A 26,674-nucleotide genomic window follows, 5' to 3' on the forward strand; every position below is an offset into this window, starting at 1 on the left:
GTAGTTACAAAGAGATGAAAAATCAGAGCCACCATCTACACTGCCCCTCTTCACCCCAAGGTGCATTTGGTAGAAACCTTAGGAAGATGGACATTTTACCAGTGCCACTCAGGTCCTGGGAGCAAGGTGATGAGGGCAGGAGAAATGGAAGCAGGCTGAGGAACAGGGTGCCATCAACTCTCCTTGCTGTTTCCATCTCAGGCTCCCTAATGATTCTCTTAATAATTACTCTCAGACCTTTCTTTGGTACAAAATCACGTTTTCAGCAAGTGAAACTTGTGATTCAAAGAGGGACAAAAAGACCTTTTAGTTAAATTTGAATCTCTATTCCCCCAACTACCAAATTAAAAATATTAGACCCATATTCAAAACATGAGGTCATTCCTAAGGGTTTTTCTAAAGGAGTCATAAATTTTACCTAGAATAAGATATGCTACAAGAAAGGTAACCTGGGAAAGTGACCCAATATCAGGCATTTCTTTCAGTGTTTCCCAAATTATAATAACCTCTTGGATAGTCACAACACAGATTAGTATCTTAAAGGCTCTGAGAAATCTTGCAACTAAAAAAAAAATTTGTTTAACTTTGTTTAACACAGCATTTCCCAAACTAATTTGAGGATAAAACATTTCTTACAAAATCATATTTGATATGTGGTATCCTGGCACACAGTGTGATCTTCTCATCACCCTCCACTCCCCTGGAAAACCAAGTCCCTTACACAGAGCTTGGTATGTGTAGCTCCGTGGCCAGACCCACGCCGGATAAGCAGGTGGTCTGTCTCTACTGAACTCAACTCCTACCGGTATGGGCCAGGCATAGGATCCAAACGCAAAGGAGAGTAGCGTTTCCAATCCTATCAGGTCAAGCCCTGATCTTTTAAGATTATATTAAATGTCCTTTCTATATTCACCTCACTTATTTATCTTTGGTTTTGCCATTGTTTAGGTTAATTTGTGCATCTCAGAATTACGTGTTCCACAGAGATGAGTGCACTTTTAGTGGCTCCAGGTATCTACTACTGGGTCATACCCCTAATGGGAAATCGATAAATATTTCAGTGTGACAACCCAGACAGAGGTTAAGTGCAAGCAGTCTAGGTCAGACAGCTTTGTTTTGAGTTCTTGCTTTGCCATTTATTACCTGAATGGCCTTATTAGCAAGATGTTTACGCACTATAAGCCTCAGTATCCACATCTGTAAAGGAGGATAACAACAATACCCATATCTCATCAAGCTGAATGAGGAGTAGGGAGTAAATGAAGAAATACATATAAAGGACATAGTATGATTGCTGACTAGGATAAATGCTCAGTAAATGTTTACTATTATGATGATAATATCAGGGAAACAGAATACTCATAGAGTTCATAATCTGTGAGTACATGATCCAAAAAGGTTAATTATTCTTTGTCCAGTATGGATTTTTTGATTCTGTGGAATTTTTTGTCTCTCACTTATTACCGGTCAAGAGGGCAGGACTGTACTAATAATTAATTTCCAAAGCTCCTCTTATCCAATCATCCAGCCTCTTACCCTTTTGAACCAAGGGTCAACTATAAAAAAATTAATAAATCTGGATTTTCACTTTTCTTCATTTTCCAACTGCAGCCTCTGACAGAAGTGATAAATAAGGTCTAAGTAAGCAGCAGAAAGGGGAAAGAGAACTCAAAGGCAGATAGAGGCAGTCCCTTCAGGATGAAAACTATGCCAACCACGAATCACCTCCCCCCTCCCATTCCTTGAAGTCTTTCCCCATCCTTAGTTCATCCTGCAGGTATTAAGCCCTCGCAGTCATTTTCTGAGACCCAAGAACTTTAAAATAAATTTCCTCAGGAGGATTAATGAGTGATATAAAGAAAAAAAACTAAATAGATAAAATATTTCTATTTATAATATATATTTATATTTATTATAATATATATTTCTATTTATAATATATGTTATAAATATATGTATTTATAAAATTACTGAAATCTGCTTCTATATCTTAGGATAATATGGATTTCTTCTACAAGAATCCAAAAACCGGGGCGACTGGGTGGCTTAGTCAGTTAAGCATCTATCTTCCTTCAGCTCAGGTCATGATCCCAGGGTCCTGGGATGAGTCCTGCATCGGGCTCCCTGTTTAGCAGGGGAGTCTGCTTCTCTCATGAGCCCCTGCTCATGCCCTCTCTTGCTCACTCTCTCAAATAATTAAATCTTAAAAAAGAAATCCAGAAAACAGGACTAAAATTGTTATTTAATTGTTATTTCAGGTGTCAAAGGATAGACAACATCTCTAACCACAGGTTGCTTTTTCAGCTGTTAGTGTAAAAATAAGGATGATTTTTTTTTTCCTTTAAAGGGCAAAAGGCCCATTCTTACGGTCTCCTATTCCTTTAGTGTTGATTAATTCGCAGACGTTATAACAAAGTTTTACCTTTTTACACCTGTCTCTGCAAAATGAGCCACTATCAGAAACCACTCTAACCAAGAGACTCCTTCATCTGCAGGGAAGCAGGAAAAAAAAGGGAAGATCCCCTTATTCCAACTACCATACACCTCACTCTGATGTAAGATCATTAGGCTGTGCAAATCTTTCCTATACAGGTAAGGATTTTTCTGATCTGAGTCCTCAAACAGATTTTTATCCACAGTGGGGCAGTCTTGGTCTCTAATCTAGAATGATGATTTTTTTTTCCTTTTAATCAAGTAAAGGTAAAGCCACATCTGGCCTTGCCACATTACCTCACCTAGGGACAGAGAATGTATTCTCTGCACAACACCACATTGCATCTTGCAAATTCAAGCCCACCCATCTCCTTCCTCTCCACTTTATTAACAAACTTCCATCTGTAAAACCACCTTCAAAAGGCGACTGGGACACAAGCAAAGAGAATGCGCAATTATCTCCATCTATTCTTCAACTGTACAGAATGCCTCCAAAGTGAGTGTTCAGTTCTGATTTTTCAGTTTTTTTTTTTTAAGATTTTATTTATTTATTTGACAGAGAGAGAGACAGCCAGCGAGAGAGGGAACACAAGCAGGCGGAGTGGGAGAGGAAGGAGCAAGCTCCCAGCAGAGGAGCCCGATGTGGGGCTCGATCCCAGAACACCAGGATCACGCCCTGAGCCGAAGGCAGACGCTTAACGACTGAGCCACCCAGGCGCCCCATGATTTTTCACAGTTCTAAAGACACACGGGATCTCTAGGAGGAGACCTGAGACCCATCTGCCATTTCAGCTTTGAAGCCTTATTTGATTCCCCACGGGCAGAAGGAAGGCTTCCCCAACCCCCACCCCCACCCCCACACAGTGCCTAGCACCGGTCAGCAATCAGCACATGTTGGATCACCTTATAATTCTCTGTATCTAGGTCATATTGCTTCCACTTTGTAAGTTCCTTCAAGACAGGGCCTTTATATGCCTTGTAAAGGCTGGCAGAGCACCTTACACACAGTAGGAACAACCTAAGTGTCTATCGTTGAGTCTCCTGGTAGGAGTCCTCTCACCTCTGCGAACTGGGAAGCAGCCGAATGAACTACAAAAGCCTTTGTATCATCTGGTGTTCCTTTTGGGGGTGTGAGGGGGCAGTTGTTAATAATTCACGGAGAAGACAGATTACACATTACTGTGCAAAGGCTTCAAATAATTTTGATTTGGAATGAAAGCATTTTGAAGTGCGGCTTCAGAGTTGCAGAATTCACAAAACACCCTATTTGTGTAATGAAAAATGCACCGTTTAAGGGGAGGAAAAAGAAACGCAATTATTTCAAAGAAGCACAGGAAACTACACAAGGGATTCACCTTCTGTGGCTCCCAGGTCACAAAACACAGCTGAGATAAATTCAGAAATGGCGATCAGCACAGTGACAATGATGACAGCTATTATTCATTGAGTCTTCACTATGTTAGAGGCATGCTAATATAGTCTCGTTTACTCTTTATGGAATTCCCACGATGCAAGTCTTTTCCACTTTATTGATGAGAAAGCAAAGTCTCAGAGAAGCTAGTTAAATAAAAAGGGAGTATGAATTTTCAAACCTGGATCTGAAGAATCCCAAAGTCCCTGCTCTTTCCACTCTATCGAAGGCTGGAGGTCCCACCTGTTTGATGAACTACAAGGGTAAGAGTGTAGAAATGCTGTTCACCACAAGCCATACTTGTATGTCAGTATCAGATGGTGTGTTGTTCAGAGACTGAACCCAGGGCCTCAAATTCCTTCCAACTGTCTCTGAGGTTTTCTTCAGTTTCATAAAACAAGCACCCTTTCATAAATTCCTAAGAATACAGAAGATTTTGCCTTGGGTGTCTTATGACAAGATACCTGCACTGGGAGAACAGCTCCAATTCACTACCTAGTGCCATCAATAATCTTATGCTACTAACATTTAATTTATGGGTTCGACAGAGTATGGATATAGGTACATGATGATAGGGACAATCCATTATAAAATTAAACAGATTATGATACTATTGCTTGTTAATTCCTGTACCTGCAGAGTGCAATTTTTAGAAAAGAATAAAATGACCTAAAATAATTATTAAATTTTTATATGACACCAATCTGGGTATTGGTGATTTTCTTTTCAAATACAATTAGCCGTCTTTTAACTGCAACACAAAATCCACTCTTGATAATGATAGCTAAAACATACATACAAACACTGGGCAGTGTGAGCCACATACCAGAAACTGGCTCTGGGGCAGCTATGTGTCATTTATGCAAACCAGACTTCCAGATATCTTGGGTTTGCCTGTCATCCACTATTCAAGATTTCTACACTACTCCACACCCAGACTCACTGACACATCTGAAATATGTCTGTCTGCATCATTCCTGGGTTAACCCTTGCACCCCAAGCAATTAAAAAACAGGTCTGAGAAACAGCGGACACTTTCAGTAATACGGAGATGAAGTACAGATCCAATTCTATTTTATCAGAAACCCGAGTACGGCGTTATAGGTTTTCTTCCCATGGAGCCATGGATGAAACACCTGCAGAGGCAGGTGCGTGAGATCAACCTCAGCCACTCTCTGGCTCAGCGTGCTCAGGTACAGACCTCTCTGGTCTACCCAGCTCTGGCCCAGAGAAAAAAGAATCAAAGGTAATGCTGACTGTCTTGGAGGATGAGAGACTGTAGAGTACTCCCGGAACACAACAAAAGCTACATTCAACAAACTTACAATCTACATTGAGGCACAAGAACAAACAATTTCTAATGCATACCGTTGAGTACAAAAAATGCAGAAGAACCTTTGATATGTCATGAGAATTTTAAGAATCCACAAAATCTTTAACAAAAATATTTGCACAAATTCCCAGACCTCTCTCAAATAACAATTCCACCAAAATCTATGTATTTCCTGTGCACACCCGTATAGCATGAGTTAACTGCATTTTCAACTTTCACTACAGTTTAATCAACCACTTGGACTGTTGTACTTGCCTTACAGCAGGAATAAAAAATTCCAACATCAGCTGACACGAAAATTACTTGAACTTACAGGGTTTCTAGTGAATCATCAAATGGTGAATATTAAATACATAAATGCCCAGGAGCTACTAAAATATTGGACTATAAGGGAAGGTTTAGTTGTGACTAAGAAATCTTCAAGGCTCGCCAGAACAGATAGCATTTGGTTTGAGCATAACTTTAAGTTCACAAAATTTGAAAAGTAAATATGGGAAGAAAGGCATCTAAGTTAAGGAGAACTATATACTACACAATAGTAGTGAAAGCACAAAGAACTGAGGGATAGTACTGAGTAATCCAGTTGTAGGTAGATCTCAGAGTGTGAGGAAAATATACTGGGAGATGGTATTACAACATTAATTAAGGATCATTTAGAGCAATTCATGAATTTTATACATTGGCATTTGTACTTTTCTGTAGGCAATGAAGAAAGGGTAGCCTGGTGGAATGGACTGGGGTGGAGGGCTGGAGGATAAAAGAAGAGAGACCACTAACAACAGTGTAAACCAGGTGGAAAGCTTGATGTAAGGACAGAGTAGGAGGAAATGAAAGTGGGAGGGCTGAGTGGACACAGACAGGATAGGGAATGGGCAATATGTGTTGAGGGAGGAAGCGGGAGTAATGATATGGTGCATGGTACATGCTACCAATAACTGAGGTTAGGAACAAAGCAAGATGAGACAATGGGCAGGAATATATCATGTTTAGGATAACATCCACTACTTAGTACTATCAATAATCTTATGCTACTAACATTTATGAGTTCAACAGAGCATGGAGACAGGTTTGAGGCTAAAGTGAAAAATCATATGTAGATGTTTACTTGACTCATTCAAGATGGCTGGTTACATCCACCTCCTCTCCCTATAAATTGAAATGACAATAAAAAATTAAAACCTGAATAGGACCATAACAACACTGAAACAAAACAAGAATGAGAGTAATCAATGACTCAACATCCTAAGAAATTTGAAACCAATATCAAAGACATCAGAGGTTAAACATGAGTTCTCTCTAGCAAGCTCCTTCTGAGTCCAAGAATGAAAACTGGCCCCATGGACAGCCATGAGGGTAGTTAATTAGAGCTCTATTCAGATCACCAGATCCAGGTCCTCAGCACTGTTCAGCCTGTTCCAGAACCAATTACACCTAGAAGCCAGTCAAGGCTTCCCTTTTGAGCTAAAAGCAGAAAACTGCTACCCATAAAAAGTTAGTTATCTGCCTAGGGAGAGTCCCAGTGGAGGACCAGCGACTTGAGAGGGAAAGAGAGTACAGTTTAGGGTAATTTAGGATTTCAAAATAACTTCAGACCCAGAAGTTGTTGGGAGATAGAGGAGACAGGTCCTACAGGTGAAATACAGTGAACCACTCCATTTCTAGATACATTTCACCCCTAGAATAACAACTTCCTTAACTTGGCAATTTTAAGGGTCTGAGCTTGTCTTCCAACTCCCTTACAGGAAAACCCACCAACACCACTGACACAATTATGTCCTTCAGAGGAAAACATTTCTGGAGAAAAGCCAATTTAGCCTTTTATTCACAAACATGTACCTACAACTAATGCTAAGCAAACATCTAAGGAAAAATCAATGATATAAGAGGGAAAGACCAAAATGAATGATGAATTCTAGATCAAAAAGAAAGAGAATTTAGAGAATAGAAGAGAATATTTAAAATATTCTAACCAAGGAGCGCCTGGGTGGCTCAGTTGGATAAGCGTCTGACTCTTAGTTTCGGCTCAGGTCATGATCTCAGCTCAGGGAGGTGAAATCCAGCCCTGTAGCAGGCTCCGCACTCAGCAGGGAGTCTGCTTGAGATTCTCTTCCTCTGCCCCTTCCCCACCCCAAATAAATAAATCTTTAAAAAGAAAGAAAAGAGAAGAGAAGAGAAGAGAAGAGAAGAGAAGAGAAGAGAAGAGAGAAAGAAAAGAGAAGAGAAGAGAGGAAGAAAAGAAAAGAAAAGAAAAAATATTTCTGAATTTCATATACTGGCCTGCCAACCTGATCTATGCCAAACTGAAAAGTAATGGTAATAATCAGAGGTGCATTTCCATTCTCTGTGCCATGTGCATCCACTAACTGTCACAGCCCTGCAATTATTCCCATTTTAAAATGTGGAGCCTGAAGTTCCCCGAGGTTAAGTAACCGGCCCAGGGTCACAAGACTAACCAACAAGGGCAGATCTGGAACTAGAACTCAGCTCGATCTGACTCCAATCCCACGCCCAAGATGGCTTTTCACAACAGCACATTCTTGATGTGCCTTTTTAAATAAACAGAGAAAGAAAATGAAAACGTCACATCTCCATTAACAAGTCAGAATTTTGTTTGTTAAAAGGAAAAAGTGCAATGGAATATAAAGGAGAAGGTATATTTAGAAGGATAGGTTTTATATGACTTTATATGGTTTTTAATGCCCTTGGGTGACAGCTGATAGAATTTCCCTAAGACATAAAGCCTCCAGTATGAGGACTTCAATAATAAAGGGGGCTGTATTTAACTAGGACTATAAGATTCTTAATCCCTAAATACGATAGGTGGGAAATAAAAAAGATAAATGATCTTCCAATAAAAAGCTGTAAGAAAGTCTCCCAGGTACAGACAGATTTGGCGTTGACAGTACAACTAACAAACCTGTAGGAATCATGAGGGAAAACAAAATAAGCAGAAAGTTTCTCAACAATAATTCCAATAATTCCAATAATTGGAATATTATTCCAATAATAATAGTAACAGACACTGATAATTCTAGGAATACTGACTATTAGACAAACTATAAAAAGATTCAGAGAGAACAGAATACCCCAAACTTCTCTTCCACTTTCCCAGAAACAGACAGCATTGTAAAAAGGAAAGGACTCTCCCTGGTTATTTCTCCTTAATCTTTAGGATGCTAATCAATTAAGTGCAAATAAACATGCAATCAAGAATTTGCACACTTCCTGAGTAATTCCTGTCCAAATACTTGTAAGAAAAATCATTTTGTATCTAAATTAAGAGCATACTCTGTTATGATCAAATTTAAAAGTATAATAAATAGTAAGTAAAAAGGTGAGACTTTATACTATATAAGGAAAAAATAAACTGGAGAAAGGGAAAAGGAAAAATGAAAAAAGCAAAAAGCAATGTCTTGTTTCTATTTCCCTCCATGAATACCATTATGATGTGGGAGCCAAACTGTATGAACTGATGTCACAGACCCTCAAAACCAACATGGCGGTAAATAAAGTGATTTCTGTCTCTAGTAAGGATGTCACTGACAACAGGAAGTTCTCAACGGTTTTAGGCATTCATATTATGTTGCCTAATGGCAGAAATTAAGTCATAAAAGGACAAGAGATTAACAAACGGCAATCATTAGTGTTATTATTTTGAAAGACTGAAACAAAGCATGAGACATCAGATCTGTCCCATATGTTTCCAAAGTTATTCCCTAAGTCAACGCACGACAACTGTTGGGAGAAAAGCCGAACATTCAAAAATTCTGAAGTTGTTATTCTTTTTCTGAGCACTGAGGAAAACTGCTTTTCGCTGATATAAGTTCAGGGAAGACTGATGTGGTCTGAGAATGGGTGCTAAAAAGGAGACAGACGATAAACAGATTTTCTGATACTTGCTAGAGCAAGAACCAAACAGGGAGCACATCTCCAGGTACGTCCTCTTCAAGGAGTGAGAAACTCAACGGATTTTCAAGACTCGTTCTGGAACCAAATTTCCAAGGTGTTACATATACTTCTTCAAGGCAGTAGCAGGCATTGACTGGTAGGGAGGCTCAGTGGGTTTTGTGGGTTAGTATTTCACTAACATTGCTATTTTATTATAATATTATTATGCTATTTTGTTATAATAGCTTTTGGCTCCTGAACTTAATAACTAGGAAACAAAAGCTGATTTGACCTTTAATGGTCTAGAGTAAACAAGACACAGACATCTTACCAAGACGCCACAGAGTCTTCACATCTCTGAAAAAAAACTGCTGAAGGGTTTTCTTTAGTTCAAAGACATGCTAACACATGAGTCTGGGGGAACTACACCTTTAGATTTTAGAAAAATCAGGGTCAAAACCTTGACAGCATGTAGAAGGAAAGCTCAACATCCAAGTTAACCTAAGGAAAATAGAATTTGCAACAAAGTCAGGAAAGGAAGATGCGAATATCTGATTCTACATCGTTCCTTTCAATTTGAGGATCACAGGAATGGCTTTTTCTCAGAATTATCTTTAAAAAAAAAAAGATTAAAAGTGAGATTTAAACATAAATCCAGTGCTTATTTTTAAAGGGCTTGACAGGGGCGCCTGGGTGGCACAGCGGTTAAATGTCTGCCTTCGGCTCAGGGCGTGATCCCGGCGTTATGGGATCGAGCCCCACATCAGGCTCCTCCGCTATGAGCCTGCTTCTTCCTCTCCCACTTCCCCTGCTTGTGTTCCCTCTCTCGCTGGCTGTCTCTATCTCTGTCAAATAAATAAATAAAATCTTTTTAAAAAATAAATAAATAAATAAAGGGCTTGACAATACCATGCTATGGTCAGAGACCGTAAGAGAGACATGTCAGGTGAAATGTACATTCTGGGAAAGCAGAAGATGCAAATGGACATCAGAACCATGGTAGCCTCTCAAGTTTTGCCATTCAATTTAAAATAATTAATTTGTACAGAAAAAGTGTCTCCAATGTTGCATTGAAATGTTAACCAAGTATCAATAGGTGTGGCTGTCTCTAAAACACAGCCATAGCAAAACTGACAGGTTAAATGGGAGCAATCTCTACTGTATAGAATTCAAATGTATATAAAAATAATTAAATTGCGGGGCACCTGGGTGGGTAGTCAGTTAGGCATCTGCCTTGGGCGCGCGTCATGATCTCAGGGTCCTGGGATCCAGCCCCAAGTAGGGCTCCCTGCTCAGTGAAGAACCTGCTTCTCCCTCTGCCTCTACCCCTCCCTCCAACTCATGCTCGGCGTGCTCTCTCACTCTCTCTCAAATAAATAAATAAAATCTTTTAAAAGGAAAAGAATAATTAAATTGCTAAGCAGTTTTATCACTACTGACCTTTCTGACTTAGTCTTCGAACTGATTAGTATATTAATATTAATTTGTTCAAGTCTTGAATAAATAGTGTAACAAGACACAGTCCCCTATTAATTTGCTTTTTAGGGGAAAAGAAAGAGGATATCGCCGTTTGGTAAGATTTCAAGTGAATGCTTTAATTCAAGAAAAGGGAATCCTCCCTTAGCAGTGTCAAGTCTTCACAGGAGAACAAATCCGGGACACAGATGGGTTATTTCCACCTTCCCAGCTTTTAGTGGTGACTGCACCCAGAGCCCTTTTAGATTTTCTTGAGGCAGACATACCCATTTCCTGTAAAAGATCAAAAAAGTTCCCAGTTTGCTCTAGCTGAAAAGTCATCTAAATTCAAATTCAATTGGCTGGATTTGCACTGGCCCAACTGGGCTTATGAGTCTTTTCACTGGGACTTGACCCATTCTCACTTCCCAAAGAATTTAAAAACTGGCATGAATTTAACTGAAGAAGGAACAATAAAGAGAAAGACTGGGAAGATATACAACTTTATAACCATCTTGAAGACAGAGAAACAAAGGCTGAAAATAGTTTTTCCCTAGCGGCATTTGTTTTGGGTAGATTATTTTTTAAAAATATTTTACTTACTTGAAAGAGAGAGAGAGAGTGAGCATGAGTTGGGGGGGGGGGGAGTGCAGCGGCAAAGGGAAAGGGAGAAGCAGACTGGGAGCCTGAGGTGGGACTTGATCCCAGGAACCTGAGATCATGACCTGAGCCAAAGATGCTTAACCAACTGAGCCCCCCCAGTGCCCCCATAGACTGTTTTTTAACTGATGTTTTTAGGAAAATTTCTCCATCAGATTAAGTAGCTTGAAGCAAAGTTACAAGAGGAAAATATCCTAACATGATGTAAAATTTGAATGTGAGAAGCAAATCCCAACTCCAGGTATTCATCTAAGGAACACAGGCAATATTTTATTTCTCAGAGTTTCAGGTGCTTTGTGGTAACATTTTGAGCTAAGTTTCTGTTCTATGCTCTCAATATCTGAAGGCTATAAAGTGCTAACATTCTATTTTTGGCTTATCAAATTACCTAAGATTTTCTTTTCGATGATGATGTTCAATACTGGTTAAGCAGTGTAGAGAGACCCTCTTACCTACCATCTGCAGGAATGGGTATGATCGTTCTGGAGAGCTATTTGGGACTTTAAAGTTTATAGCTTTTCCTCCAAAATTCTACTTCTAAAAATCTGTTTTCAGGAATAGAAAAGTGAGGGAAATACCCATATGAAGGTACTTATTGCACTACCCTTTACAATACCAAGTCCTAATAGTCCAAAATAGAGAAATGACCAAATGTTGACATATTTATAAAATTTTTTATAAAATGTGTAGTTATCCTACTCAACATTTATTGTCATGAACTTACCTAAAGTGCTTTATTCACTCAGCCTTCATATGAACTCAACGAAGGAAATTCTCTTATTTACTGACGGAGCAAGAAGGGATGGTACTGGGATTCCAAGCCAGTCCAGCTCCAGAGCCCAAACTATTCTGCTGTTGTGTGTGATAGTTCTCCAAAGTGATACTGCATTATAATTTCTCTTCCAAAGATTTTTGCTTCACTATTCACACCCAAAATTGATCTCTGGTTTTCTTTTAGGAAACATATATTTTCCTTGTTTCAATATCAATGTTATTTTCCCTTCATAAAAAGGAATTCGGAAATTTTCCTTCATTTTTTACGTTCTGAAACAGTTGAAAATAGCACTGGGGTGATCTGTTTCTTAAAGGTGTGGCTGAATTTCCTTGTAAACTTGAAGGAGAGAAAAGGGAGGGTAGCTCTTTAAGAACGTTCTCTATTTCATCAATAGTAACTGTTCTTTTAGATTTCCTATGTCTTCTGGGGTCAGCTACGGTCATGTATTTCCCATCTCATTTTTTTAAAAAATCAGTATTTTTATTGACATATTTACATGCCATAAACTTGACCTGTTTGTAGTGTACAATTCAATGATTTTTAGTAAATTTGCAGATTTGTGCAATGATCATCACAATCATTTTAAAACATTACCATCACCCTGAAAAGATGCCTTATGCCCACTTGGAATCAATCCCTGCAGCTATCTTCAGCCCCTCCAACCTATCTTAATTGTACAAGTCTGTAACCTTAATGCATATATGAACAGATGCATTCATTTTATATGGATTTAATAAAACAGAGCCAAATCTTGGATATATTGCATGTAACATGACTATATTAAATTATTTACTTTTTTTTTTTTAAGATTTTATTTATTTATGTGACAGAGAGACAGCCAGCGAGAGAGGGAACACAGCAGGGGCAGTGGGAGAGGAAGCAGCAGGCTCCCAGCGGAGGAGCCCGATGTGGGACTGGATCCTGGAACGCTGGGATCACGCCCTGAGCCGAAGGCAGACGCTTAACGACTGCGCTACCCAGGCGCCCCTAAATTATTTACTTCTAAGAAATCAATGTGGTGCTATGTAAAAGTGGTATCATTTTCTTATAGCTCATTAAAGTTACCTGGTATTTACGGAAAAAACAGACACTATGATTGTTCTTATTTTCCCGTGTTCAGTACTGAGACTGCCATAAACATGTATCCTTAAATCCCCCAAGGACAGCCAAGCGATACTAAAGTATGATCACAATAACCACCCTACCTCCAGACATATCAGAAATTGCCATGTTTCTTTACTTCACATTTCCTAACTATAAGATAGTTTTAAATGATTTCCTTTTTCTAATTTCATTTTTTGATTTTTCCTAATGAAAGTATGGAAAAAATCTAGCTATTTCTGAACTGCACAAAGTGTTTTTCCCGTAATGTTCAGGACTTGAGTGCTGAGAATTAAGCCCAGCTGACTAGACATCCGGCCAATATATTTTTAATTAGCATTGAAAAGAGATTTCTCTCATTAGGAAGCATTAGTGTCATCTGATTTCTGATCCTCGCCTCGAAGTTCTCCCCATATAATAGGGAACATTAAGTATAAGATTAAACTTAATTTAACAAGAAAATCTCTTTACATGTTCAAACATGCAATAATCCAGTCAGTAGCAAATCTAGATCTAAGATTAGAAAAAATTGCTCTGAGCATTGAAACTTTCTTCCAGTGATAAGGGTCAACAGAAAACAGACTCTTAAGAGAAGCAGAAATAGCACTGACTTTGGAACTATAAACATGGGTTCAAACCCATCTCCTCCTTCTTCTTCCCTTTTTCTCGCCCCCCCCCACGCCTTACAAAAACAAAATGAAATAAAACAACAACAACAACAAAAACAACAACAACGAGACAAATCACAAGCTAAAGACTTCAGTGGAAACACAGTCCCAGGACTTTCTTAAAGTGAATTGTGTGTGTGTGTGTGTATCTTTAACTCAGGAACCAAAGTAAATTAAGTTGCTTCCCTGTCAATTTAATATCCTTGTTGGCCATCTGTTACTTTTCCATCATCTTCTCCTCAAAGACATAAAGTGAGCCTCAAAAACATTTAAGTGGGTATTGCAAGATTGTTCTGAGTTTTAAACAGATGTGTACTTATGTGAAAGCCCAACTATAAAGCACTCAAGGGTATGTAATTATTGTGCTGACAAGTACAAACTCACAGTAAAGCCACCCAAAACATACATACACTCTTGCATATTTTCAGTCTGTACATAAACTTTGTCCTAGGTATGGACTCATCATATCCATAACATTTAAAAATATTTTCTTAAATAAAAAGAATTTTACTTAGCTCTTCTAAGTTTCATACCTAAAACTTGTTTTCAAATGTTTCCCTAAAAAATTATCAGACAGTTATCAAGGTATCAATAATAAATACCTTTTAACTGGAGAAAGATCACAAATATAAAATTCTACACAGAAGAAGCATGAGAAAATGAAAAGGCAGTACTAAATCTATACTGTTACATCTTAAAAATGAACTATTACAGGTCTCTCCCTCAAAAAAGGCCAAAATTTCAAGATCTGAAAACCTGATCAAATAGAATAAATAAAACTTCATACAAAATTTCTTTCCAGTGTAATCACCATAAACTCAGAATTAAACTCAGATAAAATCTGGAATCAATGATTCATAAGAGTTTACCAGAGAACTTGAAATCTTTATAAACTTGCTGTAAAAAAATATATATATGAAAACATTTTCAAGGACATCAGAGAAATCAAGTCTGCTCTTTTATTATGATGGCTTACATTACTCTACAGCCTTGCTTCTGATCACTTTCCTGTTTTTAGTTAAGGCCCTCTTTGTTTTAGCTTTATCTTAGAATTTGGAGAAGCATTAATATTCCATCCCCTACAAAGGAATAAGAATGAAATACCTTATTTTTCTTATTCCCCAATTTCAGTTATTCCCTCCAAATTACTACAGTATTGTTTCATGAAAAATGCTTTCTCCTAATAGTCCAATCAGATGAGGTACTATGGAGGGTAAGTATGAATGAGGAGGTGGGAAAGGGGATGCTCCCTCAATCACTATAACTCGGTACCATCTTTGTGGAGGACAATTCGGCAACAGAGATCAGACTTCAAACACTAGGTCTTTTCTTTAGTAATTCCAGGTAAGAGCAATTCACATCAAAGCAAGTGCAGAAGTACCAAGAATATAGATATTCTTTAGCATATTCTACAGCATAATTTATAACAGCAAAAACCAAAAACTAAGTTTCCATCAATATGGACATGATTTTAACATTATGCTACACTTCTGTATTGTGTAATGTTATGTTGCTGTGCTAAAAACAAGTCCTCAGCTCAGTATGTGTTGGTATGGAAGGACTCCAGGGAGAAAGGTAAGCAGCGTGCAGAATACTTCCACCTTTTCTGTGATTTATTCACACACACCACACACACACACACACACACACACAATGTACATACAGAACCCACACAAATATACATGCATAGGCAGGAAAAGAAGGAAAAGACATCTGGAGTGATGCTCAAAAAACAACCCAAGAGGTGGTAGAAGTGAAGAGGGTGTGGAAGGAATCTTTCTATTTTACTCCGTATCTTCATTTCTCTGTTCAAATTTTTTCAGTAATTGTAAAGAAAAAAAACCACTATATATTATACCTAGCATGCAGCAGAAGAGGGAGCCAGACCTAGCAATATTTTAATAGTAACTATTAACTCTAGATTTCTTTCCATCTGCCAGCCTGGAGAAAAAGGGCATTAGGCTCTGGTCACAGGTACACCAGACCTAACGCAAAGTCTCCCATGACGGTTTTGTGAACCAAACAGAAACCTGTGGCTGAAGAAAACAGCAGTTTAGCTGAATCGCCAGCTGAAGATGAGTCAACAAAGATGGCGACCGAGGGATGCATCCCAGCCTCGAGTTTCAGTGGCCCTCCAGCCTGGGGTCTCAGTGTTCAGATCTGTACTCCGAAAGACCCAGAGAACAGTGAAAGAAAGGAGAGCCATGGGCCTCCGCGTGCTCCTGATAAGTCTCCCCGGCATCCAGGGCCTCTCCAGCATACTCTACCATCAGGACTAAATGATCTATCACCCGACCTCAGATGCTACCTCCGCGAACTTCCCTGGCCTTGTTATCACCCATAACTCCACCTTCTCCATGACCTCAACTGTAAGCATCTCACCTTCCCAGCACACTTACTAGCTTTCCTGCACTTCTTAGAGCAAGAACACCAATTCCAATCATTTTCAACTCCATCAGGATTTATAATCCAGTGATTTTTGCTTTGCTTTACCCTCTATAGTCCCCTCATTCCTTACTTCCCACCTTTCCAGCTCCAGTTCATGATTTCTCATTATAATCACTCCCTTGCCTGTCCCCCTCATCGTACCCACTTCAGAGAACCTCACCCTGGTGACAGCCACCACTCTGCACTCTCTCTATGCCTCCACCCATGTTGCTGAACACTGCCTGTGAACAACACAACTCTGCAATTTCACTTCAAATTCAAGTGAACGCTTTCTGCTGCCCAGCAGTGACACTAATATTTCTCTGCTCCATTCAGCTCCCACACTCATACATCACTAGTTCACTCTTTCTTCTTCATACATGACTAGTTCACTCCTTCTTCTTAAGTCCTCAATACTTCCCCTCCCATCCTCACTCTCAATAGATGATTTTATTCCACTGAGGAAATGGAAACAATGAGCAGAAACTTCTACCACCACATCTCCTACCAACTGGCATCTGTAGTCACATACTTACTTTTCTTCCTGTTGTCCACAAGACCTGTCTGTGCTCCAATCTAGGCATCCTCATGCCCCAACCAATGCCTTACGTTCAGTCCCCTCTTGTCTGCTCAAGAACACTTCAGCAATTCTCCCACTTTCTCTCCTGCCTTAATTTCTCCCTCTTCTAGATAATTCTATTAGCACACAAACATGAAATAATTTCTCCCATCCTACAACAAGAACAAAAAACTGCACCACCCAGGTTCTTCTGCCAACTGTTTCTCAAGTTCCCTCTCTTTTTTTTTTTCCAAGGATTTTATTTATTTGTCAGAGAGAGAGAGCAAGCACAAGCAGAAGGAGAAGCAGGCAGAGGGAGAAGCAAGCTCCTCGCTGAGCAAGGAGCCCGATGCAGGACTCGATCCCAGGACCCTGATGTCCCAAGCTGAAGGCAGACACTTAGCTGACTGAGCCACCTAGGCATCCCAGTTTCTCAATTTCTCTTAACAGTAAAACAACTTTTAAAGATTACCTTATTTGTTGTCTCCAATTATTCCCCTTTCTCTCTTGAATCTCTTGGTTTGCAACCACCTTGGGAGCTTCCCAGGTGTAATTTGAAACAAAGGGTAGGGAGAGACCAAAGGAAGAAGCAGGTCACTCCAGACTGGTAGGTGGCAGGTTTAGTAAGGAAGGGAATTTACATGAGGCTTGTCCTGGGCAGCCACCAAGATAAGTAGATTCCATACCCACATGCCAAATCTTAAAACTATATGGAGGCCTTCACTGGGCTAGTCACATATACTGTCTGGATGGTCTCAACACCACATCACTATCTCGAGGATATGTCTCTGGAAAGCCTCTAGAGTATTAAAGGCAAACAGAACCCACATTCCAAGGCCAGGGGCCGGGGGCGGGGGGGGGAGGTAAGGAGCCTCTGCATGTCCAGGTCCAGCTCATGGGTCAACTGATAGTCATGTCCACTCGGTAACCTCCTTCAAAAGAATCCATTCCATGATACAAATCCAATGGCCAGTTCCTCACTGTCTGCAGCATTTGGCAGCCAATCACTTCTTCCTCCTTGAAACATTTTCTTCACTTGGCTTCCAGAAGACTACTATCAATTTTCTTTTTTTTTTTTAATAATAATATTTTTTATTATATTATGTTAGTCACCATACAGTACATCCCTGGTTTTTGATGTAAAGTTCGATGATTCGTTAGTTGCGTATAACACCCAGTGCACCATGCAATACTTGCCCTCCTTACTACCCATCACCAGTCTATCCCATTCCCCCACCCCCCTCCCCTCTGAAGCCCTCAGTTTGTTTCTCAGAGTCCATAGTCTCTCATGCTTCATTCCCCTTCTGATTACCCCCCTTTCTTTATCCCTTTCTTCCCCTACCGATCTTCCTAGTTCTTATGTTCCATAGATGAGAGAAACCATATGATAATTGTCTTTCTCTGCCTGACTTATTTCACTTAGCATTATCTCCTCCAGTGCCATCCATGTTGCAGCCAATGTTGAGAACTCGTTCTTTCTGACAGCTGAGTAATATTCCATTGTATATATGGACCACAACTTCTTAATCCAGTCATCTGTTGAAGGGCATCTCAGTTCCTTCCACGATTTAGCTATTGTGGACAATGCTGCTATGAACATTGGGGTGCATATAGCCCTTCTCTTCACTATGTCTGTATCTTTGGGGTAGATATCCAGTAGTGCAATGGCTGGATCATAGGGTAGCTCAATTTTTAACTTAGCCATCAGGGAAATTCAAATCAAAACCACACTAAGATACCACCTTACGCCAGTTAGAATGGCAAAAATTGACAAGGCAAGAAACAACAATTGTTGGAGAGGATGTGGAGAAAGGGGATCCCTCCTACATTGTTGGTGGGAATGCAAGTTGGTACAGCCACTCTGGAAAACAGTGTGGAGGTCCCTTAAAAAGTTACTATCAGTTTTCTAACTCCTGCTATCCTCTCAAGTATCCTATTGGTTCCTGTTTATCTCATCTAAACACTGGCGTGGTCAATCCTAAAACTCACAGTGGGCTCTATTTCTACTCATTCCCCAGGTGACCTTATCTCATTTCACGGCTTTGAACACTCTGACATGCTGGTGAAACCCTAATCTAGCCCTTCGGTTTGTTGCAACCTCCTGATTCCACATTCATATACTCAACAGCCTACTAGACATTTCTAGTCTATCTACCAAGACCCACCCACCTACCAAGCATCTTAAACTTAACATGCCCATAAATGAATTTGTCTACCCCCAAAAACCTGCTCCTCTTACAGTGTGCTCCATCTTAGTAAGTGGCTATACCATACTTCCAGGGGCCCAGGCCAAAAACATATGGGTCATTATAGATTCATCTCTTTCTCTCACACCCACATCCAATTTATCGGCAAGTCTCATTAGCTCTACCTTCAAAATGCAACCAGAATCTACCACTTTTTTTTTAAAGATTTTATTTATTAAAGATTTTATTTATTTGACAGAGCGAGAGAGAGAGAGAGAGATCACAAATAAGGGGGAGCAGAAGAGGGAGAAGCAGGCTCCCTGCCGAGGAGGGAGTCCGATGTGGGGCTCGATCCCAGAACCCTGGGATCACAACCTGAGCTGAAGGCAGATGCTTAAGTAACTGAGACACCCAGGGGCCCCCAGAATCTACCACTTCTTACCACTTCTGCCCTCACAGCTCTGGTCCAAAGCCATCATTACGTCCTGCGCAAATTATTCCATTTTCTAACTGGTTTCCCTGCTTCTACCCCTGACCATTCTCAACCTAGTAGTCACTGTGATCCATTTAAAACTTTAAGTCAGACCAAAATCTTCCCATTCTACCAAGAATAAAAGCCAAAGTCCTCACAGTAGCCCATGAGGACCTACATGGTCTGGCTCATTCCCTGTCTGACCTCATTTCCCATTGCTGGCACCCCTCACTCACTCTGCTCTAGCTTTAGTGTTTCTCAAATGTCCAAATACACCCATGCCTCGGGGGCTTTGCACTGCCATCATTTGTGCCTCAACCCCTCTTCCCTCAGGTAACCACTGGCTCAATGTCTCTCTTTCCTCCAATACCTACTCAGAAATTACCTCAGTGATGTCTTCCCTGACCACCATATTTAGAAGTCACGACCCACCATGGCATTCCTTTCCTGTTCTATTTTTCTCCAAAGCACCTGTCGTGACCTAAAACTAGACCAGAAGCTCCATGAGGACAGAGGCTTTTCCTATGTTGTTGCTCCTCTTATTCTAGAACAATGTCTGGCATGGGCAATGAAAAAATGATTACTGAATAAATAAACAATGTCTCGTGGACTTGGGAGGCTGCGGTAGCGTGGAGGGAAAGATTACTACACAAGGAGTCAGGAGATCTGGATCTGAATCTGATTACAGTAGTCCCCCCTTATCCGCAGTTTTGCTTTCCACAGTTTCAGTTACCCCTGGTCGACTGTGGTCCAGAAGCAGCAAGTATCATCAGAAGGTCCGTACTAGCCTCACACAGTAGGTCACAATGCCTACATCACTCACCTCACTTTACCTAATCACATAGGCATTTTATCATCTCACAGCATCATAAGAAGAAGGTGGGTATAGTACAGTAAGATATTCTGAGAAAGACAGGCCACATTCACATAACCTTTATTATAGCATAGTGTTATAACTGTTCTATTTACCATTAGGTACTGTGGGTAATCTCCTACTGTGCCTACCTTACAAACTAAACTTTATCCTAGGGATGCATGCATAGGAAAAAACAGTACATATAGGGTTTGATACTATCTGTGGTTTCAGGCCTCCACTGGGGGTCTCAGAATACATCCCCCAGGGATAAGGAAGGGGGATACTACAGTAGACTGGGAAATAGAAGCAATTCCCAGCTTTGCTAGGGTACAATAATACAACTAGTTCAATCATTTAACCACCATGGTCCTCAGTTTCCTGATCTACAAAACAGAAATGAAAACCCTCACAATCACGGTGTGGAGGAAAATGTTATGCAAATGTAAAATACTGTCAAGCTTCTGTAACTGATCACATGCTAAACTCTTCGGAAATCAATTTCATACTTCTAGACAAAAGTTTATTCTCTTTGTAAACTAGAAGGACAACCTGAATTATAACAAAGACTTTAAACTGCCCTTCTCAGGGTGCCTGGGTGGCTCAGTCGTTAAGCATCTGCCTTCGGCTCAGGTCATGATCCCAGGATCCTGGGATGGAGCCCCGCATCGGGCTCTTCACTCAGGAGGAAGCCTGCTTCTCCCTCTCCCACTCCCCCGCTTGTGTTCCCTCTCTGTCTCTCTCTGTCAAATACATAAATAAAATCCTAGAAATAAATAAACTGTCCTTCTCTCTTTAGAGTTTGTAATTTGTCTACATTACTAATTACACACATTAGTACCTTAATACTAGTATCTAACTTCTGGGCATTATGGCTAAACTAATTTTTGCTTTCTATCCATTTCACCCAGGGCCAGGCACTGAAGGACCAGACTTCAGAAGTATGTCTGGAAGACCCCAGGGGGAGCCGGGGAACTGAGGTGCCCCCTGCTGTCCAGGGAGAGGTGTCTGGGGCTTCTGGATGGGGGAGGGGCGGACTTTATCCATTCCCTTCTAACAGGGGAGATGAGAGTTCATAAGCTGAGATCTTTCCTACCTTTATTTGGTTCTGGAATTGTCCTCCCCACCTGCCTACCTGCAGCCCATAACCAAACAAAGCTGAGACAGGCTCTCATAGAGGCAGAAATACAAACTGCGTTCCTTAGTCAAGAAAATAAAATGTCGAAAAAATGTCAAGACAGTCTGAAGGGTGTCTAGAAAATACAGACCTCACCAAAGCACAGCTGGAAAAACTGGCACTTGAAAGAGGAAAGAGGCATCTTCTCTAAATTCTACTTTTGATTCAAGTTATGTAACAAGAAACATAAATACTTCATTTAAGTTAGTTTAGTTCTTCACAGAAATGCCTTAATCATGACTCAAAATGATGGCATTAGCATGTATTAAGGGAATATAAAAACCAAGGCGTGTTTCTCAGTTCTCTAGAAAACTTGTTACATTAACCCCTGCACTTTTTATAATACTATAACAAACTCACTGAATTTATTGCCAAGGGGGAAAAAGTTACCTCCTGACTCGAGTTTGCTTATGCTTATCAGTATGCTTCAGATGATGTGAGCTATGCAGCTCATCCTTTTTTTCTTTTCTGCTTTGGTCTCCAGAAAGTTTCAAGTTAAATTAATTCTTGACTTTAATAATCTCATTCTTGATTTTTAGAAGCATAATCTCCCCCCACTCCCCTTTTCTGTAGGCCTTCTAATCCCACTCATTTTTACTGTACCCATGATGTTCTCCTATGCCAAGCACCAGCTCTGGAATTAAAGAGTCTAAATATAGGTGTCATTGTCATCATCATCATCATCATCATGGTTTTAAAAATAGCAACCAACATCTGCTCAGCACTTGCCTCATGTGCCTTATCCAAGTTCCTTCAGATTTCAGAGTCCCCTACTCCCTTTTTTTAATGAACAGGAGATCAATTATTAACAAAAACCTCCTGTTATTTCCTTATTCCACTCCTCTCCAACTAGATTGCCAACACCTTGAAGGCAGGCAGCCCGCCCCTGTAATTCATGATTCTTTATAGATTCTGCCACATTTAGCACAATACCTTGCACATGATGAAGATCCAGTAAGTATTTGCTGACTTAGGAAAGCAAAGGACAAATTACAACAAGTAGAGACTGACACAAAAAGGGGAAAAGAACAAAACAGAAAATACTGGTCAGCTAACTAACCGGCTTATTTCCTCTTCTTCATTTTCTCTTATCAATTCTGCAACTGGTCAAGAGGCCAAGGACTTAGGGCACAGCCCTTTGGGATCCAAGCTAAGGGATCTGCCCCAGGTTGGTTCACCTCTGGCCAGGGGGTAATGCCATGAGAGCGACTAGGGCAAGTCCCTGAGATGTGGCAGGCTGGACAGAGGGAGGACTGTGAGCCTGGTCTTGCCCCACACCAGGATCACTGCACTGACTGAGCCCAGCTCCTTCCAGTGCCCACCCCCAATTTGCCCCTCTTCCTATTGGCAGAATCCCAGACATCCTGCACTCCGGCACAGCAGGGGGCGCCTAAAGCCCCAGCTCCTCCCCTCTGGGTCCTGAAGCTACACTTTTGAAGTCTGGTCCCTTCAGTGCCTGGCCCCTGTGAAAACCAAAGGAGAGGCGGGGTGAAGCGGACGAATCCATCCAGGAGAAGCTGGTCTTGCCCCCCTTCTCCAGCTGCTCCCCAGCTGGCCTCTTCCTGAGAGCCTGAGGCCAGAAAGAAGGAAGTGCTGATTCTGAGGAAAAAGACATGGGCCCTGCTGGTTTTATCTTCCTGCTCCCTCTTCTGCTGGGGATCTCAGGTGTGTTCCTGGGGTGAGGAGAGTCCTAGGCGGGGGTAAGGACTCCAGCCCAGGAGAAGCTGCACAGGGCATGGGCTGTGGCTCTCCTAAGGCAACAAGAATTCATCACGGGTGTCTCCCACATACTCCCTTTCTCTCCCTAGGTACCAATGAGGAGGAACCAGAGAATCTCCTAAAGTCAAGTAAGAGGTCCCAGCCAGGGCAGCATGACTGGGTGGACTGAGGGAAGGGAATTTGTGCCAAGTTGAAGACACGATACCAGTCTGGGAAAGCAGCACGGAGGGGTGGGGGCAGAGGGGTGGGTTTCTGGGCAGATCTCCCATGCCTTTCTCTTCTTTGTCGGCAGTCTGTGGGCGGCCCGCAGTCTCATCTGGCATTGCCTCAGGCAGGGAGGCCAACGTGGGCCAGTGGCCCTGGCAGGTCAGCATCCGCCAGGGCTTGCTTCACACCTGTGCAGCCACCCTCATCTCACAGCAGTGGGTGTTGACAGTGGCAAGCTGCTTCCGGTGAGTGCTGGCCCTGCTTCGGGGACACCCGCCAGGGGACTCGGGTGACTGGAGCTCCAGGGCTAAGGTCAGACAGGAGTTTACCCTGCACTGCTCCATACAGTACACTGTGCCTTAGACGTGGGTCCAAATGTTTCCTGCCCTAGCTCTCAGTTCAATGCAACTACTCTTAAGATTTCATCTTCATATTTGACAGTCACCCTGACTGAAATGAATGCCTGAAAACAGTTATTCCCTGTCCTCCCAACTCAGTCTCTACCCAAGGAGATATTCCCCGGGGAGGGACCCTCCCTTTCCAGAATGCCACATCTTCACACCACTCTGGATGCACGATCTTGGGCCCTCTTTACTTTCCCCAGGGACCTCATCCTCTCCTATGGTTTAAAAATGTCATATACTTGCTGATAACACCCACATTTACATCACTAGCCCCAAACTCTAGTCCTGCTGCATTTCCATTTGGAAGTCTCACTGGTACCTCAAAGGTCACATCAGCAAAACAGAGCTACAATTTCATACCACCATCATCCCCAAACCGACTTCTTTCTTCCCTATCTCATTCAACAACATAACCAGTTGCTCAGGCCATACTCAGAAATGTAACTCCCCCCACTCTCCCTCACCCTCCATATCTACTGCATATACTAATTCTGTCAGTTTTACTTCCAAAGTATACTTTGACTAAGCATAGCTGTCCCCAGACTACTACAGTAGTATAATAGGTTTTGCTACTTGATTCATGTACATAACAAAGTGATTTTTCAAAAAGTCAGAGGCAAGATCATGTCAGTCCCTCCTTCAAATCCTTCAGTGGCTGCACAGGCAACTTAGAATAAAACCCAGATGCTCTACTGTGACCTATAAGCTACAGATCACCAGGTATCTGCTCATTTTTCCAACCTCATCTCATTCTACTCCAGGTTTATTTCAATTCCTAGAAACTGCCAAGTTCTTTCTCACCCTCCAGGCCTCTGCACAGTCTACCCCCTCTGTCTGAAATGCTATTCCTGATACTCTTACCTTTTGGGACTCTCTTCAATGAGACCTTTCGTGACTGCCCAATCTAAAGACTCTTCCCCTATCCTTTACTAACTTAAAATCCTGTTTTCTTCATAGTATTTATCACAGTTTAAAATGCTGTAGTTAAATTGTCTGTTGTTTGTTTGCCTTCATTCCCTCCCTTCCTCACTCCCCTTTCTCTCACATACACTCGAGGTGCAGACAAGGATGTGCGTGCACGCACACAATCCTATGAGGGCCAGATCTCACGTCTAAGTCTCCTTTGTACTCTCAGAAAAATGCTGAATACTTAGTGAAGGAACAAATGCTTAAGAAGAGTCAGAGGAAAAATGCAACCTCTAGAACGACGGGCTCTGCTGTGACACCCCACTCTGCTTCTCTTCTCAGGTCTAAGGACACCAGAAAATACAGTGTGTTGGTGGGGTCACTTCAGGTCTCTGGTCGCCTGGGCTCCAAAACGACGCTAATCCCTGTGTCCAGGATTATCCCCTACCCTCACTTCCAGGGAAACACAACTAGTGCCATCGCTCTGGCAAAACTGGCCTACCCCGTCTCTTTCACCCCTGTTGTCCTGCCCATCTGCCTCCCCACATCTGCAGTCCAGCTCAAGAACTCAACCTCCTGCTGGGTGACTGGATGGAGCTATTCTGGAATACACCAACGTGAGGATAAGTAGATTTTCTGAGCCCTCTTGCCTCAACTGACATTCTCTCCCCCTACGCTCTACCCCGGCCCTAGCCCCAGATATATTGCACTCTCCAGGCAATTAATGAGACGCCGCAGACTTCAAATTCTCCTTGACCCTATTACCTCCCCTTAGCTTTCATACCTCTGCTGTAATCTCTTTTGCTTATTGGTATCTGTTTTTGCTCTTGTTCAGCAATAGCGCTAAGACCTTGAAGGTGAGAAGGACAAGACAATGAGCTTAGGGAGAAGGTAGCTCTCAGTGTGAGATGATGTAATGGAGCTCTCCCTCTGCACCTGGGTAGTGCGTGTGGTTAGATGGAGAGGTGAAGGCAGGCATGAAGATGTATTCAAAAAGGTCAGGCTGCTCAGCAAGTCTCAAGTCAGAAGAGGAGAGGAGAGTTTCATGCCTGAATCAACGGTCTTCATTTTTCAGAGTATGTGAGATCTACCTCTTCATACTCTATGGAATATAACAATATATTCCAAGGCTAAATGAGGTAATTCTGTGTCATTCATTGTTTTGGGTTTTCCTGAATCACAAGATTTTCTGTTATTTGTGGCATCTGAGTGGGAGCAAATGCCTTCAGCCCTGTTCAGACCCAGAGAACTCCACCCTTAGGCTATTTCCCCGAACTGGAAAGCAGAGTGCCGCCTGATATGGAGGCAGAATATTTAATATCAGAGCTGAAATCCCTGAAATCCAGAGGCATGAAATCTGTATCCCCAGCTGAAAGTTGCTTCCCAATTTTTAAAGACAGCTCTGATTCTTTTTGATCTCACAGATATGAAGCCATCTTATATCCTGAAGGAGCTAGAAGTGCCCCTTACTGATCTCCAGACATGCAGTGACTACTACCAGAAAGCAGACTTGCATGGAATCAAGCCCATCATCAGTGAAGCCATGATCTGCTCCAAAATCCCAGTGTGGCAGATGGATCAGTGTATAGTAAGAATCCATCCTGTAGGCACCTTCCAGAACCCTCCCCTTTCCCATGTGCTAATTCCATGTATCACAGCTTCAGAATCCCTGGGTGAATCCAGCAGTGCCTGGACAGGCCCTAACTCCACAGTTCTTCACTAAATGACTGGGAGAGTTACTGTCTTTGCCCTGTGCATGGCCTAGTCATTTCTTCTCTCCCCAGGGCAGCAGAGGAGATCCCCTGACGTGTAGAGTGGAGGATTTCTGGGTCCTGGCAGGAGTGGTCAGCTGGGAATCAAACTGCACCCGAACCAATGAGCCTGGAATATATACAAACATCAGTTTCTACAAATCTTGGATTGAGAAGTCAGCCATTTCACAGACTGACTTTTCTGCTGTCCTCAGTCTGGACTTCTCTGGGCTCCTCCCTGTAATGCTTCTACCTCTTATTTTCCTGGGGCTACCCTAACTGGCTGAGG

At 41.5% G+C, this 26,674-nt stretch overlaps 2 protein-coding genes across 3 annotated transcripts in view; one reads left to right on the top strand and one right to left on the bottom strand.

The window, feature by feature from the left end:
- Window positions 1-26,674, bottom strand: part of SH3D19 (SH3 domain containing 19) — a 168,660-nt gene that overhangs the window by 91,188 nt on the left and 50,798 nt on the right. The window lies entirely within an intron of this gene.
- The window catches only part of PRSS48 (serine protease 48), a 43,359-nt gene continuing 21,580 nt past the window's right edge, over window positions 4,896-26,674 (top strand). Inside the window, exons 1-4 of the mRNA XM_026499467.4 lie at window positions 4,896-4,992; window positions 23,410-23,569; window positions 24,977-25,251; window positions 26,059-26,217. Of these exons, the coding sequence (XP_026355252.4) occupies window positions 4,896-4,992; window positions 23,410-23,569; window positions 24,977-25,251; window positions 26,059-26,217 (691 nt within the window). The remainder of the gene's footprint in view (window positions 4,993-23,409; window positions 23,570-24,976; window positions 25,252-26,058; window positions 26,218-26,674) is intronic.

Source organism: Ursus arctos, unplaced genomic scaffold (genome assembly GCF_023065955.2).
Source record: "Ursus arctos isolate Adak ecotype North America unplaced genomic scaffold, UrsArc2.0 scaffold_11, whole genome shotgun sequence".
Lineage (NCBI taxonomy): Eukaryota > Metazoa > Chordata > Mammalia > Carnivora > Ursidae > Ursus > Ursus arctos.